The sequence below is a fragment of the Carassius carassius genome, chromosome 33 (genome assembly GCF_963082965.1).
Source record: "Carassius carassius chromosome 33, fCarCar2.1, whole genome shotgun sequence".
Lineage (NCBI taxonomy): Eukaryota > Metazoa > Chordata > Actinopteri > Cypriniformes > Cyprinidae > Carassius > Carassius carassius.
In genome coordinates this window covers 16,614,730-16,633,178 of record NC_081787.1, presented here as the reverse complement: position 1 = coordinate 16,633,178, position 18,449 = coordinate 16,614,730, and the positions used below count along the sequence as shown (strand labels likewise).

General features: G+C 37.7%; 1 protein-coding gene across 5 annotated transcripts in view; it reads right to left on the bottom strand.

Annotated features, from left to right (window-relative positions):
• Nucleotides 1-8,825: 8,825 nt before the first annotated feature.
• Nucleotides 8,826-18,449, bottom strand: part of LOC132113853 (transcription factor COE3-like) — a 97,072-nt gene continuing 87,448 nt past the window's right edge. For 2 of the 5 annotated variants that reach the window (XM_059521877.1, XM_059521878.1), the window contains exons 12-16: nucleotides 16,763-16,828; nucleotides 16,272-16,446; nucleotides 13,016-13,198; nucleotides 10,690-10,905; nucleotides 8,826-9,792 (exon numbers count right to left, since the gene is read on the bottom strand). In XM_059521877.1, coding sequence (XP_059377860.1) covers nucleotides 9,761-9,792; nucleotides 10,690-10,905; nucleotides 13,016-13,198; nucleotides 16,272-16,446; nucleotides 16,763-16,828 — 672 coding nt within the window. In that variant the 3' untranslated portion in view covers nucleotides 8,826-9,760. The remainder of the gene's footprint in view (nucleotides 9,793-10,689; nucleotides 10,906-13,015; nucleotides 13,199-16,271; nucleotides 16,447-16,762; nucleotides 16,829-18,449) is intronic. The other 3 variants (XM_059521879.1, XM_059521880.1, XM_059521881.1) reach the window with 2 other exon arrangements.

Sequence of the window (18,449 nt, the reverse complement as noted above, 5' to 3'; positions counted from 1 at the left end):
GGGGGCGTTTCTTTGCGGAGGGGCCGAAGGGCGCCCCTGCATTCATCCAGCCTGCTTTTAGCGGGCTCGTCTGGAGGAGACCAGTCGAGCTGAAGGTCGCTGACAGCCCTTGTAAGCACGCGAGTAAGCTCCGCGTCGATATCAGCGCGTTGTCCGGTGCAGCTGGGTGCTGTAGAGGGGGGGGGGGGTCCGCAATGGAGCCCGACCATTCCTCACTACTGGACGCGGCGAGAGAAAGGCTGTCGTGTCTGTCCTCTTCCGCCTCAGGCGCTCCGAAGGAGAAGGGGGCGCTGGTGAGCAGGGACTGGCGCTGCTCGTCCACGAAGAGGGCAGGCGAAGGAGAGAGAGCGGGCGAGGCACGCGGGGAGTGTTCCGGCGTGAGCTCGCGTGTAGCAGTATGCTCAGGCATTCTCTGATCGCGGCGTTTCTTACGCGGCACTTGAGAGAGAAGAGGCGGAGCGGGTGGAGCATCGTGGCTGGTTTGAGCTAATCGAGCCCGCAGGGTCGATATAGCCATGTCGTCGCACTCAGGGCAGCCGCCCTTGGAGAGTGCGCTCTCAGCATGCTCGCAGCCCAGGCAGGAGACACAGATGATGTGGCGGTCCTCGCTGGGCAGAGGGCCTCGGCAGGAAGCGCAGGCCCGAGGCATTTGAAACAACGCCTCGAATTCTGGAGGAAAAAAAGTGTGATGCAGCGGCAAACACACTAGCTTTGAAAAGGATATAGTCACGCCGGATGGCACAGCAGGAAGCGAGTGCTGAAGGCGGCGTCGAGATGAAGCACGAGCCGGCGTCCTCAGATCTGCGTTGCAGTGCTATCCCGCTGAGAGGCTTTTCGACGGCGTGTAGAGGCTTCTCCGGAGAAGACAGCGAAGTGCAGGTGAGATCGCTGAAGGAGATGAAATCTGATCCCTATGGTGAAGCGGTGGCTTATATAGTTCCAGCCACGCCTATTTTGGCGCGCTCTGACGTCCAATGGGCGCGAAGCGCCCCCATTGGTTCGTTACTCTCCGCCGCCTCACCATAGGTTGCTGCAGTTGCCGCAGCACAGCCAATAAGCGCTTGGCTTGGGTCTGCTGTGCTGCAGCACTGCGTTTTACATTATTTAAAAATTAAGGATAATTTTTGGCTTCATATTCTCGAGAAAAGGGGACCTTTTCCCATAGCGTAAGCTAGCTTACGCAGTACGAGAGTACTCTCGAAAGGGAACTGGATGTAATGGCCTTTTGTTTTTAAGTGTGATTTTAAAGTACACAGCAGATTGAAATAGTTCAAGTGAGGTGATACGTTACAATGGTTTCAATCTGTTTTGTACTTTAAAATCACACTCAAAGATAATAAACTAATGCAACCGAAATAACAAAATGTTACATTTCTTACTTCAATGAACATATATTATAAAATAATAAGAAATGTATATGTTTAAAATATAATTGCAGAGGTACTTCTGGAAATGTACTGTAGGTGGACAACCTAAATGGGGATTACCGCCGCGCGTACTGCCGTACATGCCGTACATGCGTACATTTACAGTGAGTTAATTTCAAAACATAGGATAGTGTTAGGCTACAGTCTACTCATCAAAAATTTAAAGAAGACCTTTACACAAGGGATCATATGTGTGCTATTGTTATTAAACAATAAATAAATATAAGACCTATGTATGTGTGTGTGTGTGTGTGTGTGTGTATATATATATATATATACATATATATATATATATATATATATATATATATACTCGGATAAAAGGGTAAATGTTTTCATTTCATTTTCATTTCGGTTCATTCTTGGTTTGAAAAAAAATCTTCAGGTTCCATATGCAGAGCGAAATGAGAACGGTGCAGCATTTAGCTATAATTATTATTAACTTTTACTAACTATTATTATCCTTGATTTTTTCAAACTACTAATACTTTGCATTTTTGAATTACTGTACTTTTCCCGTTTTTCACTGTAATTTATAAAATTACAATTTTTATATACAAAACTCTTATTTTAGCATAATTTATATACTATTGTAGTATTTATTAATATTTTAATGAGCTTTTATTTATATATTTTCAGTTTTCATATTAATTCTTGTTTGAGTTTTATTTATTTTATGTGCTTTTTTGCTTTATTTCAATTTTAGTTCAACATGTTTATTTCAGTTATTTTATAAGGTAATGTTTTAGTTTATCTACTTTATTTTATTTCAGCTTCATTTCAATCACCAAAAATGATTTTAGTAGTTTTAGTTAACAGTAACAACACTGTGCAAAAAAAACATTTTAAATCACTGTAAAATTGTGTTGTTAAATTTACTATATTTAATATATTTTTCGGTGTTTTTTTTTTTACAGGGTTTTGAGGATGAGGATGTCATGAGTTTTATTAAGCATACAGCCTTTGCCATAAAAAACACCTTTATGAGTTATGAGGTGTTTTCCTTTCCTTATACAAGGCGATAAGCGTATTATTATTATTTTATTCTAATATGGTTTGGATGAATACTATCTGCAATGAAAGTGGCAATGTTTGCAGCTTATAAAGACACATATTGAAAAGATAATTATTATATAAATTATTTGTTTGGAGATATATTGTTCCCCAGATGTGTGAGTGATTCTGTCTGCTCTCAGATAATGGTTTATGATGATTCTGCATATTTTTGCTCCTCAGGGGTTGGTGTTATTGGGAAGCACTCTCACCCTGCCTCCATTTCCTGTCCTGTTTACTCACTTCCAGGTGAGAGGTGTTCTTCTGACCTCTTCTGGGAATGCTTATTAAAAACTGTTTTCCTATTGATTCCGTGGGTTTGATATTTACCAGATTTGACAAAGTAAAGATCTCATGTTTGGCATAATATTACAAGGGAAACATAAGTAAATTATTCGGCCTGAAAGCTACAAATATAAACATTGTTAAGGTGCAGGCTTGCAACTCAATCCTTGGTCCCACACCACATTTGGTTTTCATTCTTTTTCTCGAAAATTTAACAATAGCACCCAGGGATTAAGTCATGAGGCAGGTCGCAGCCAAACCAAACATGCTGCCTCCTGCAGAATAATGAAGACAGATGAAAAAAGGAAACAGGTGTAAAGTGTACTTTTTTCTTTGTTTTCTCAAGGAGGCATTTTACACCGAGGTTGTCTTAGAACGAAACGAAGCCCATCTAAAAAAGAAAAAACACATAGCAAAACAAAACAAGGGATGTTATTCTTCTTTCAGCACAAACAGGGTTCCAAGTACGTGAGCTCTCTGGGATTTTGCAGAAAAGTGATGGGGCTTTCTCCAGCTCGCCTCTTAGCCCCTAAGATCAAGTTTCCAGCCAAGGGGGGTGTGACAGCACTTCTCCCCCAGCAGAGCCGACCTACAACCAGAGCTTGCAACCACATCCAACTACACTTCGTCTCGCTTCAGGGCCACACAAGGTCCTGTTGGCAAAGAAAAGGATAATATTTCTTCAGCTGATACCACAAGCGGTTTTGCGATGGAGTGATCGTGGTGTTGTAGGTGGATGTGAGGATAGGAAGGAGGGACTAACTGGGAAGAAAAGCTGCTGCGGTCACACATTTTCTAAGCCTTATAATTAAAGTGAGATTTTCTCCGGCACGTACAGTGGTACAAACTGATTTGGTTTAAACAGTCATTCTGACAGGTGATTTTTGCCTCCACCTAGGCTGTGAAAGACATGCATCTTTAAAGCAGAATTCATCGAGAGCCATCCTGTAACACTTGTCATACTCAATGACAGGTGGAGGAAAAGCAAGTAACAAGTGTTCAGCATAGAATGTCTCACTTCATAACCAAACAAATTACGTCAATTCCTCTTACTTTAGGTCACCGTATGACCCATCAATCTAACTGAGATCTTTCCCAGTCCTGCTCTGTATGGAATTCTCTTTGCTAGTACCTCTAACAGATATTTAATCATATCTCACGATCAAAACCGAGATTGGCTTTGACAAGAATGATGGATCACTTCTCAATAACTCACACCTGTAGAGGCCATTTGCTTGTGCCACACTGTAACACAATCGTCAAATCCGGGAGGGACCCGCAACCTACAGTAGGAGATACTCCTAAATATGTGCTCCTTCAGTCTGTAGCACAACACATGGTTTTGATGGGCCGATGTGATATTTCCAGAGCTCCTTCAGTGATCGTGGCAAGGGTGATTTATGCACGTTCTGAACTGTGCAGAGTTGGTGGAGGGCTCCTATGTCATCGTAGTCTGAGGCCTCAGACACTTCCTGTTTAAGATGACTTACCGTCCTCTGGGCCCATTTTATTGCCACCCAACCCCTTCGCAGGACCAGCAGTGGGCCAGTGCTGTCAGTATGACATCATCAGTGCACAGGAAGTGTGCTCATTCCTTACTCATCATATACAAAGATCGGCCGTACTTGAGGAGTGACATCATGGCATCAAGTTCTCTGCCTCTTCTCACAAGTATTTCTTATATTATTTTTAGATATTAACAACACAAAGAACAGCCAGAGGAAGGTTTTCCCACTGAAATGGCATTTTATAAGGCTTTTACATACTATTTCCTCTGTTGTTGCCATCCACTTTAAGAAACATCAGCGTTCTGTTTGTGGTTCTTGCTAAATCAACTAAAACACAGTCAAGCCAATGCCTCTCACTCCCTTACCACAAACTCTTTACATGTAAATTTCATTTTCAAATAAGGCTTCTTTTTTTTCTTCTGAAATATCAATCAAACAACAGCATAAACATGAAATATTGAGTCTTTCTATGAATGTGCTGGTGGCTTCACACTTTGATGAACTGACTGTAATTGACCCCCCTTTACACAAGATGTCTGTCATTTGGCTGCTCCAGTGGTTGGTTATTGGAGGCGCTGGAAGCGTGGATCTGTTATCATAGGGCTAATGTTTGGATGGCAGTCTAGCACAAAGCTCTCCATGGGAAAACTCAGACAACGATAGCAGCCTTGCATCTTAGAAGAAAGACACTCTCCCACTTACACAGACAAGTGGATACTCATTGAGCAACAATCGGAGGGTCATGGTTCTGCTGAGAAGTGCTCATTCAGGGCTGTGGAGTCTGGAAGCAGCGTGCGTCTGGTCATATGGACTGAGAGATAGACGGAGCTCTGATACTCCCACACGTTTTGGAGATAGCAGACAGATTTCCTGTTCATGAGCAGAAGCTTTGATAAAAGCTCTGCTGCACAATGGCATCAAAGGCTCAGTGAAGACCCACAAGATAAAGACACAGGACTTCAAATGACTCGCTGACTCTTTACTGTGTGTACAAAACACACACATGCTCACATCACATCAACACGTCCATTTCTTAATTACACAAGCATTATGATGTATGCATTGAAACCCTCACTACGATACACTCATGTGTAAAGAAATTGTTTTTGTAATATTTAGTACTATTTAAAAAATAGTTTGCCTTTGTAATCTTTGATCCAAATCTGAAAATGCACCTCCCCTCTGAAATGACGGAGCTCTTCTGGTGATGTCAGTTTGACGGCTTGGGTTTGAGCATAACATCCTTAAAAATATATAAACAGTATTAAAAGGAAAGAGTATCAATTATAAATTTAATTGCAATTTTTGCTAAATGTAATATCCATAAGTGTAAGTACAGTAAAACCAATCCTATATTTTTGGTTCTTTAAAAAAAATCTAATTTATGTCAAGATGATTTTTTATTTACATAATAAGAAAGCAATTAAGACTGTCTCCAATTAATATATTTACACAATGTTTAGCCCACCTCCTGGCTGTATGTGTATTTTATATTCATTTTGTGTGTGTGTGTGTGTGTGTGTGTGTGTGTGTGTGTGTGTGTGTGTCTGTGTGTGTGTGTGTGTGTGTGTGTGTTTTATGTTTTTATGTGAATTATTAACTGTACTTTGTGTTTATTGAAGTAAAAAAAAAAAAACTTAAACACGCCCCTCCAACTGTCAGTGTTGTTCTGAATGAAACGCCTACTTTACTACAGCCAATCAGCTCACAGTAGAAAAAAAAACAAGACATGCCCTCTGTTTTTCTCATTCAGTTTCTCTCAGAAGTATGTCACAATACGGAAGTAAAGTCGGTTGCAACTTCCGGTTCATGCAGACTTTAATTACTTATATTTTTTACAAACATGTTAGATTTTAAACGTTGTAAAATTATATATATATATATATATATATATATATATATATATATATATATATATATATATATATATCCTACAAACAAACGCATGTAAACACACAGATACTTTCATTAAAATTCTAACTTTAAAATATATGTTAATATATTTATACTGATATATTTTTTTTTTGAAAAAAAAAAAAAAATTAAGGATGTAAAACTCTCTCTCTCACTTATTAATAAAATATTTGTAAGAAAATGATTTCCCCCCTTTTTACTATGTTCTCTCTTCAAACTTTTCCTTTGAAATTCTGCTGTAAGATATAGATGATATCTAGTAAGAGTGATTTCATGCATGGACAGATGTGCTGTAAACTAGCCAGTGCCGACTGTGCAATTTGTGAGACTGTCAAATGCTAGAGGTAATCAAAAGGCCACCAGCTTCACATCTCAGATATTTCCCCTTCCTTAAATGTTTCTTTTGACATGAACACAAATCACATTTGTAATATCTCCCTCATTCTGTCGTGTCCAAGCAGAAAACTCTGCGCTGGAGTGATGTCAGGAATGATCGAATCTGATCTGCATGGGTCACTGTGTCTTTACACAGGTTCAGCGTGTTGGGTTTGAGGGCCAAAACTAAAAAAAAATTGAATGTGGTCTTTGGATAAGGTTTGAAAATTATATCCCATCAACTGAGCAGTGCTGGCAGGCAGAGCAGACCAAAAGGTCGAAACCTTGGAAGGATGAGCCTCGCTGTGAAATTTGGAGCGAAGCTGGAGATTTCTGGCCTGAGATGGATCACCCCCATGCTGAGAAGCACAGCATAAAAAGTGACTTTTATAACTCGATGGACTGTTGATGTTTTAAAACATTGTGAAAGTTAATAAGAGGCTGGGCTTTAAATAATAAAGACACTTTACAAAATATTTTCAAGCCAAATGTAATCTTTATTTTTCTGTTTCTGTACAAAAAGCATGGGATCACAGGAAAAAAAAGAAATAAAAATGAAGGAAAAAACATGCACTTATTTACAGCATGGTCAGAGAGAAAATAAAGGAAATTAGAATACATCTCCCTATCTGAATTCTAAAGACATTAATTAAACATTGTGCTTTGATATATTTTGATATAATATTTCATATTTCACAAAGATGCAGTACCTTTTTCCATTTCACCTCAAAGTCAGCATTTCCAAAGAAAACTGGTTTTGAAAAAGAAAACAAAAAGCCAGCTTTATAACAAAAAAAAACCTTTCACAAGCTATTAGGAAACTGAATGCATGTGTGAAATGGATGGACACATGTGTGTGTGTTTTCAGACAGATGTTTTCATGTGAACTTTGAGATTGAATTCAGCTGTTTTAGTATGATAGGGAACTGTCCAATTGTATTTTCTTTACCCCATTTATGTCTAAACCCGAAAAGGATGGATGAAAAGTAATTAGGTCACCTGTGAAATTAGAAGATAATTTTTTTTGTTTCTTTTTTTTTTACGTTACATTGTAGCAAACACACACCTTCACTCACTTCAGGAAAATCGAGAAAAATCATGACTGGAACATTAAAATTACATTTATTCAAAGTGGTCAGTCTGTGATACTTAATCGCAAACAGAAACAAAACCAATCATAACTAAGAAACCACTTCATGAAGATGACAACCTGCAATGCGATGATTAAGTCATTGCAATGATTTTCCACATGTTCCCTACTAAGACCTAAAACATTGCCGTTTCGAAAGTATGTGCATTATATCACAGACAATTGTTTTGATTTGTGATTTAACACACTGTCCTGGAGCGCATCCTGTTTTAAGGCATCATTATATCTTCCTCCATTAATTAATTTCACAGCTAATCCACTGAAATGTGGATCGCGAGTTGCATTTAAATACAAATTGCATAACTTGTGGATATGTGTGCAACAACTAACAATATCACCAGCAACACTGACGTCAATTCATTTTTCCATGTCAAAATGTGCTCCATTACTGGTTTGGACTTCTCTGATGTGATCCATTTCTGGACATGTGATACATTAAACATGGCATATTTATCAGCAAATTAGATAGAAATTTTGACTTTACCAGTTGACACTATGTGGCAAAAAACACATATCTAATACAAAATAAACCCCAACAAAGACAGAGAAGTATTATGGAAACATTTTAGAAATATTAACAAAATCACATGATGAATGATTAGCCGTTTCAGTTATCATGACCAAAACAAAGAGTAATCAATCCAAAAAATCATCTGAAAACATACTGGTGCATATTTGTTTGTTTTAAATTTTTTGTTATTTTTATTATTATTATTATTATTATTATTATTATTATTATTATTATTATTATTATTATTATTATTATTATTATTATTATTATTATTATTTTAATCTGCTTGCTAAGATAAATAGCTCTTGTAAGTGCCCCAACAAAAATAGTACATTAGGCAATAACGATGATCATACACGTTTCACGAGAACACACGAGACAAGAGGAGGAACAAGAACACAAATGCATTTTACAAAAAACATTAAATATATGATTTAAAAAATGTTTTGTCAGTGTTTTTTTTTTTTTATTTTTATTTATTTTTTTTTTTTTTACAAAAGTGGTGAAGCGTTGCACCCTGCTTTGAAAAAAAAAAGATATCCCGGTCATGTCCGGACGTTTATTTTGTTTGTTTGTTTGTTTGTTTGTTTTTTTGTCATAGACATTTTAGTTTTTACAAAAAAAGTGTAATCCCTTTTATTTCTCACTCCTTTTACAATATCTAAAAGTTATTAAGACATCAAATGTGTTGACATAGATATTTGATACTATTATTCTGGCCTAACTCACCAAAGAAATCCCAAAACGAACTTTATAAATACATACAAAAAAGCACAATAAGAAGTTCAACAATATGTCTGGTACCTAAATGTGATTAAAACTGCAGAAAGCATTCCTGGCTTAAATCTACCTATCCACACACCTGGAACTATACTGGAACTACAGAAACGGTATGAGTAAAAATGACTGACATCCAACATCCTGACGAACACTAAATTACAGTCTGGGATCATTTTGTGTTTGTTTGTGCATCATTGTGTTCTCATTTGATGGTTTAAAACAAAAGAGAAAGGAAATAAAATCAGCTTGATGCCAAAAACCAAAGACACTGCATTTCATAATTAGGAATTAATCCATTCGGAATGGACTTGTGAGCCGTCACAGTCCCATCTGGATGAGTGGCATCTCTCAGTGGAAACAGGACAGACACACAGTATGAAACGAATGGTCTACAGACAACATCAGCCATGCAAAGCCCCTTCAGCCGTGGATGTATCAAAACCTCGGCCTCTCGTTCACATTGCGATAATATCCAGCTTTTATGCGTCCTGTTCGAAATGCCACCCGGTATAGCGAATCTCCAAAGATGAAGTCATAGAGGGCAAAACAAACACATCTATTGACATTTAAGGACATGGGACATTTTCAGGCCAGGTTTTCTTCTTTTTTTTCTGTTAGCAATCCAGGTGTAGATGTTCTTTTCAGGCAGCTTCTCATAGGACTGGTGAAGTTCGATAAGAGAGTGTCAGACAGATTTGGTGAGCCAGTGAGTTTGTTGTGGGCTCAATGAAGCCTTAGAGGAAGATCAGGTTCCTCTTCACATGGGAGGGACTATCAGACCGGCCATAGCTGGAAGAGACAAAAAACAAGAAGTCAGTCGACAATAAAAGAGATGTCCAAACAACACATGATCTATCTGATCCATAAAATGACAATTTTCAATACTGCAGCTCATTCCACAGTCGGTCTGGACTGAGGAATATTTTTAGCGAATGGCTGAAGTTAAGCAAACACTTCTACAATTTAGTGTTTTAAGGTTAAGACTTCCTTCTAGAACTAGATCTGCAGTCAATATTGCAGCATCTTCAGACAGATTTTGGGTTCAAAACATGCAAATAACATGGGAAATGATCATATTTTATTAATATTTTTTAATGACAAATTCGGGTAATTTTAATACTATTTTACACTAATTTGCCCCAATATCACCACCTGCATGGAAATCGGAAGAATTAGTATTTATTATTTATTGAAATGCAATTATTATTATTATTATTATTATTATTATTATCAATTTATTTTAATTACTATTTTTTTTCTTTGTTGTAAAAGCAACCAGTCCAAAAATTTTTGGATCCCTGTTGACCTAAAAAATGTAGACTAGTTTTCATTGTCACATGCTCCTTCAGAAATCATTTTAATATACTGATTTGGTGCTCAAGAGACCTTTCTTATTACTTATTACTATGTTGAGGAGTTTGAATTTTTATTTAGGGAATATTAAACTAATTTGCCCCAACAGACATCACCACCAGTGTGAAAAACAGCATATTCACTATTTATTTACTTAAAATGTATCTTAGTTGTTTTTTTTGTTTTTTGCAGCAAAAACAACCAGTCTTATAAGTAGAAAGTTATGGATCAACTTTGTCCTCAAAAATTTAGTGCCCTTTTTTTGTGACTCGTCGTAAAATAGGGTCTTGTTTCCTGATTGGCTCAGAGGCAGGAGAGGGGTGGGGTGCTCACCCTGTAGACTGCTCCCATTGGTGCTGGTGCAGGTGGGGGGCGGGGAGGTCTGTGGCCGGACGACAGGCGCGAAGGCGCTCTTCTGTTTGACTGCAGAGATCATATGGACAGGAGAGAATGAGAAAGGGCCGGCAGACAGATAGATGGAAGTAGGGATGCATGAAGAAGAGGAGGAAGAGGAGGCATGATGCTCCAATAGAGGACTGGTGGGGGTGACTGAAACAGACACACACACACAGAGAGACACACACACCCGCACGCACACAAAGATGAGAGTTATGAGGTGGGTCATGCCGATTGTTAGAAGGTTAATTGAAGTGGAAGGGCCATGGCAGAGTGAGGCATTATGGGAATGAAATTGTGTGCTACCTGAATGGCAAAGTTGATCCATAACTTAGAACTCTTGAGGATTTGTGTCAATATAGTCCACATTTGACTATCAAGTCACATTTTTGCTGAAGCAGCAACAAATAAAACCGCTCTTGTATTGACACACAAATACGTAAAGCATGCCTGGAGATGATAGTACCAGGACATCTAATATGCGGTCATCTGAACGCTTTGAGAAAAAGACAGGTAATAAAAACCACTGTACACTAACCAACAATCTTGGCACTGAATCTTGAGCAGAAACCTTGAGCTTTCTCACCAATTTGGCAAAACCCACAATGAATTTTCTTCAATGAAATTCCAATCGAAAACTCTTGCCAACTTGTTTCCCATTTTTGTAATGAATGGAAAACAATCCTGCAATGAAACAGCTTTGCACAAAGCCCGGCCTGCCAAACAAGTGCCAATCACACAAAATACAGCTGCTATATATCGAATATATGAACAGTCCTGAGTATATAAACCTCATTTGTAATTGCCCCCCCCCCAAAAAAAAACAGTAGCAGCAGGCGTATCCACAGGAAAGTGCAGACAGAAAGCTCACTATCCTGATCGCAGTGAGAAAGCGAGCATGTGACGGAGCGAGATGCATGGAGAAGTCGTTACAGTGTTAGACATGAAAGGAGATGAATAAATATGAGTGGTTGTGGAGTTAGTTCATATGGAGATGTTACCAGTACATGGAACAGCAGACAGACAATAACCTTTCCCTCAAAGAACACGAATAGACAAACAAACCACCTTAGCATTTCAGATTAGCACCAAGATGCTGACTAAGTTGCGACCAAATATGACTGTTGTGATACCCAAAATCACAAATATTCGATTTTAGCTGGTTAAATCCGACAAATCAGAATCCAAAACATGCCGTGAAGAGTTAACAACCCTGCTGAAATTACTAGCATGTAGTATCTAATATTTCTAAGATGGTTTGTAGCTGATCAATCAGTCTACACTCTTTAAAATAAAGGTTCTTTATTTGTATCTATGGTTCCATGAAGAGCATTTAACCTTTCCATTCCACAAAAAGTCCTTTATAATGGAAAAATGTTCTTCAGATTATTAAAATGGTCTTCACACTAAGAAAATAACTGTTAGTTGAAAGGCTATTTGGGGAACCCAAAATGGTAGTTCTACACTTTAAAAAGTTTCCAAAAGGGGAGCTTCACAGTAATGCCAAAGAAGAACCATATTTGGTTCCCCCCCAAAAAAAATTCCAGTAAGCCAAGTTTTTTTGTGTGTGTGTGAAGAACATTTTAATCCAAAGAACCCTTTTGCACTATAAGAAACCTTTTTGTGCAATGGAAAGTTTCCATGGATGTTAAAGGTTCTTCAAGGAGCCTTTATATATACAGTACAGACCAAAAGTTTGGACACACCTTCTCATTCAAAGAGTTTTCTTTATTTTCATGACTATGAAAATTGTAGAGTCACACTGAAGGCATCAAGGGCTATTTGACCAAGAAGGAGAGTGATGGGGTGCTGCGCCAGATGACCTGGCCTCCACAGTCACCGGACCTGAACCCAATCGAGATGGTTTAGGGGTGAGCTGGACCGCAGACTGAAGGCAAAAGGGCCAACAAGTGCTAAGCATCTCTCGGGGAACTCCTTCAAGACTGTTGGAAGACCATTTCAGGTGACTACCTCTTGAAGCTCATCAAGAGAATGCCAAGAGTGTGCAAAGCAGTAATCAAAGCAAAAGGTGGCTACTTTGAAGAACCTTCAGTGTGAATCTACAATATTCACAGTCATGAAAATAAAGAAAACTCTTTGAATGAGAAGGTGTGTCCAAACTTTTGGTCTGTACTGTATATATATATATATATATATATATATATATTGCCGGATAAACTACTCAAGAAGCCCATTATGCTACATTATGATGTCTTTTCAGCAGAAATGTCAGGATCTGTTATATTATCAACAGAACACTCACTTGCGTAAGGAGAGTTGGCGGCGGATCCGTTGAGGAAACTCGGGGATCCAGGGACGCCCAGGTTGGTCATCCCGGCTCCATATCCATTCATGGTGGAGGTGATGGTGTTGTAGTTGGATTGCTGGGGTGTGGAGCTCGACACGTACCCACGAGGAGACACGCTGTTTGAGTTACGAGAGTAGCCTGGAGTATAAGACAGGTTAAGACGACAGGTTAACGAGGACACTCTTGTAAATTGAAGATCAAATATAAACCATGTTTAAGCACTGGGATTTATTATGAGTTTGCTTATTAAGACGCTTGATGTGATTTGTAGATGTTGCGGTTGGACTAATGTGTGTCTGTGACATCCTGGGTTTGTGTTTCTAGTGGGTAGGATTCCTTGGTAAGTGTGAGAACATTTTAAAGTTGTCTGGCTGCTGTTAAGAAAACACTCAGTACAGCAGTCAAACAACTTTGTCTATGTTCCCACAAGCAGTGTGTGTGTGTGTGTGTGTGTGTGTATGTACTGGGGTTTTTGGACTCTTTTCACCTGGCAGACAATAAGACAGACAGGACCTGGACTATACTGAGAAACATGGATATCGCAGAGACTTGAGAGTGGACTCTTTAGCCAGTAGCAACCACTACAAAACATACAAAATGTAGCAACGACCAAAAACCAAAAACAACCCAGCAATAACCCTGCATAACAATGGCCTGTTAGTCATCACAACATACATGCAAGCATGGTGGTATGTTTTGAACAGACATTTCTTAAGGAAACATCATATTCTTGATTCTTTTACTTTTTTCAGCCAAAACTAAACAGGAAGAGAAGAGAGACAGAAAGCTTTGAATACCATTTGGCATCCATCTATGTCCACACTCTGGGCCTTAAGCCTAATTCTCGTATCAAACAGTTGAGAAAGAAAGTCAGAGAGAGTATGAGGAAGAAGAGAAAATATTGATTTAAGAAAGAAAAAAAAAAAATATATATATATATATATATATATATATAAATATATATATAAATATAAAAATGCACTGCAAAAATTCATTTAAGCATTAATCTAAATTTCTGAATTCATATTATTTTAATACGATATATATATATATATATATATATATATATATATATATATATATATATATATATATATATATATATATATATATATACATAAACACACACACACACACACACAACCATTCATAAGTTTGGGGTCAGTAATCTTTACAAATATTATCTATGCATTTATTTAATTAAAAATACATTAATATATTAATGTGATTTTTTTTTCATTATATTTATCAATGGAAACAGCAAGAACAGCAATTATTTGCAATATAATATTTTTGCAACAATGCAAAGGTCTTTACTATCATCTATGAGCCATTGAATTTTTTTAATATTTATTTATATATATATATATATATATATATATATATATATATATATATATATATATATATATAATTCACTAATAAAAAGCAAATGTATCTGGTTTTAAATATGTCTAACTAGAAAACAAGAAACAAAGCAGATTATAAATAAAAAAATGCCAGCTGACAAATCAACATCCTTTTAACATGTCAGAGTCACATAAGCAGCAACATGACTGTCATTAAGAGCTGCAAATATCATTTACATTTATGCATTTAGCAGACGCTTTTATCCAAAGTGCATTCAGGATATATTTTTTTTTTAACCAGTATGTGTGTTCCCTGGGAATTGAAACTTATGACATTTTGCACTGCTAACGCAATGCTCTACCACTGAGCCACAGGAACAACTATATCATTCATTAATAAAGCGGATGCTGGTTAATCTGAGAACTTCCCTAAATAAACTGCTCCTATATGGTTTGATTAGCTGCAGGAAAGAGTTGGTGTTTGCAACTTAATTAGAACTTAATAATTAATAATTAGTTTGATGGATGAACGAGTGGAACCGCAACTGACCGAATTTAATCCTGCTGAAGTTTCACTGCATACAAGCATGAAGTATGAAATGCAATATTTTTATAATGGCTAACGGCCCTTTCCCATAACCACATAGATTCCTGTAGGTGCTCCTTTCCTGCGTGAATGAGGAAAACCGACGAGAAGAAAACAGGATGAGTGCTAGCAGGAGAGAAAGCAGAGGGTGACAAGGGAGAAAGAGTTCCTGTCTTCCTGTGTGCGTGTCTCTCTCTCTCTCTGATATAAGGAGAGTGATCTGTTCATTTCACATCCATTCCCACTTCCTGTCTGTGAGTGTCAGAGCTGGTGGGTGAAGAGAAACATGCTGCGATATTAAAAACATACTTGTGCATGGAAATGCTCACACTCAGGGTATGAAACACACATACTCAAGTCCAAAGGAAAGGTCAATTCTATTTAGTGATGCTAATGGTGTGTAAATTACATAATTAAGACATTTCAAGTGACTTTTTACAGATTTTAGCTTAATTTTAAGCAACATAAAGAATACAAGGTGCACATTTTATCCTTCTAGATGGAATCAATCAGCTTTAGCACTCAGCTCATGTTACAATATTATTACAATTTAAAATAACATTTTCTATTTGAATATATTTTAAAATGAAATGTATTACTGCAATAGCAAAGTTACGTGCTGTGCTTATAAACTGTGTTTGAAGTTGCAAATAGCGCTCACACTTTTCTCAGGAGTGACAGGGAGTGTGTACACACACAGACACACTCTGATGAATGTGTCATTTCTATGGGTGAGTGTGAGTGGCAGCTTTGAGTGCTGTGGGTGACAGGCTTGCCAAAAGACAGCCGTGCAATCATCATGTACAGTGCTGCTGTTCCAGGGCTGTGGGTGGGTGTGAAGCTCACCAAACGACAGATGAACAGATCCAGACTAGGACTGACAGACCATGTGACTGAATTTAAGTGTTGAGGTTGTCGAGCAGCTTTGACTTTCGTGAAGTCATGTTTCAATCAAACACAATCCAGTCAAACACTTTGTAGGGCTGTCAATGCTTGTGATTATTTCGAAAGAAAATAGTGTGATAAGAATATTAACACAATTAATTGTGCCCCTTGATCTGTATGTAAATGAAGTACCACCTTTAATTGAGTTTTGATTGTAAAATTGCTTGCTGTGAACTGTAAGCCAGTGATAGGCTTCATGTTCAATGATATAAAACAAACAATATACTGACTTCAAAATATTGATATATGCAATTCATTATTTTTTAATTGCTTGACAGCCATACATGCAACTGTTTGAATGTGTGATTTGGGGCTCCCAGCACACACTGACCTTGGTCTCCCTGTGAGGCCTCAGAGATGTTGACGGCGAGCTGGCTGCTGAAAGAGTTAACTCCCATCATGCCCGAGTGAGCGCCGGAGCCTGTCAGTGAGGGCAACTGGTTATGGCTCCGCGGCACGCTGTACAACGCCTCCGTCAAGTCTGCAGCACGCTTTAAAATGATATCCTGACCAATCCAGAGAGAGAGAGAGAAAGAGAGAGAGAGAGAGAGAGAGAGATGATACACAGTGGTTCTCAATGGGTTCTGATTCAAGATTACATGAAAGAAAATAATGGTTAAATAAATTAAATTAATAATATAATTCATTATTATTTATTAATCCAAGAATATTTTAGCATTAGATATAGTTCTAATAAGATTATATATATATATAATCTTATTTATATTACAATAATTATAAAATAAAATAATTTAATTTACATATATATAAAATGAAAGAAACTTGAACATTATCAGCTGGCTAGATGAGTGATTTTCATACCTGATTGTTATGAGGCATTCCATACAGCGCCTCCACCAGATCTGCAGCTCTTTTCAGAAGAACCTCCTAATAACACACACACACACACACAAACACAGTTTAGTCCTACACTCCACCTCTGGTACTGTAAATCAACATGGTTTGCTTCTCAAACCACGCAGCACATTCATTAAAAAAACAAGTGGCAAACAATAAAACAGCATCATTATATTAAATTATTAAATCAGATTCAAAGTTGTTTCCTATATACTGTATAAGCGAGCCGTGTTCAAAAACGAGAAACCAAACGTGATGAGGTGGATAGAAAAAGAAGCTGTCGAAATCTCATTTACACCAACCTGTCACACACGCACAAACCACACAGAACACACACTCAACCTGTGCCAAATCACACAAGCAGGGATCCAGGGCTGTGATCCTTTCAGACTGTACACATATGCTCCACTGTCATTCTTCACATGGCGTTTTTTCCTGTAGTGTTCCTGTGTAAGTCACACATCTCAACTGGCCCAACGACTCTCACTCTGGTCTTACTAAGAGTACTGAAACTAAGACAGGACATAAGCATCTTTCAATGGCTTCTTGTGCATACTTATTTTCCATCGACCTCATCTGTACTGAATTAAAGTCTTCACACCCCCTTTCCACTTCAAATGGAAGCATCAAATCATCACTCTTACCCAACACTTTTTTTCCATCTATTTAACTTTTTACAATAATGTCTGTCATTTCTACTCAAGGTTTTTATGATACACATGATTGCAAAGAAATAATGAATATATACATGTCTTGTCCCACTGAAAAAAATTATTTTGCTCAGAAATACATAAGCATTGAAAGTTTGTGGGTGGTAATTATTTTGAATAAACAGTAATATGTGGAATAATGTTGCTATTTAAAAATTACTGTTTTCTATTATAATATATTTTAAAATGTAATTTTTTTCCTATGAATGACAAAGCTGAATTTTCAGCATCATTACTCCAGTCTTCAGTGTCACATGATCCATAAAATAAACTTATTCTAATATGCTGATATTGTGCTCAGAAAATATTTTATTATAACAGTAGTGCTTCTTAATATATTAATGAAAACTGTAATACTTTTTTCTTAGGTGTGGAGGTGATACAGAGGAAGCCAGAGCTGGTATTATGGCAACCTCTACTGGAGCTCCCTGGGGTATTACACTGAAACCTAACCCCCCACCCCCCACACGCACATAAACACATACACACTTCACATGACTGTATGAGAAGAGGACCGAAAACAAAGAGAGAGACAGATAAAAGTATAGAGTAAACACAGAAAAAGAGAAAAGATTGAACTACAGATGCAGTTCATAAAATCAGGATAAAATGGCAGAAAAAAGCAGGTTGGCAGAGAGCAGGACAAAGAGAGGAAATGGCAGAGTAATTGTAAATCTCATGACGAGAGGTGAAAGTGAGAGATGCAGACAGAAAACAGCGCTGAAAGATGAGCGAAGGGGGAAAGGTTGGAAGAAAACAAAGGAAAAAAGACTCGAGGGATGTAGAGAAGACAGAAGAAGACAAAGTGAGGGAAATGTGCACAAATAAATTGGAAACAAGTGAGTTGGTGAGTATGTTAGGAGGAGAGAGAGAAAGAGTAAGAGAGAGAGAGAGAGAGAGAGAGAGAGGGGAAGTTCTAGAAGTTTTTCTCCATCAAGTGT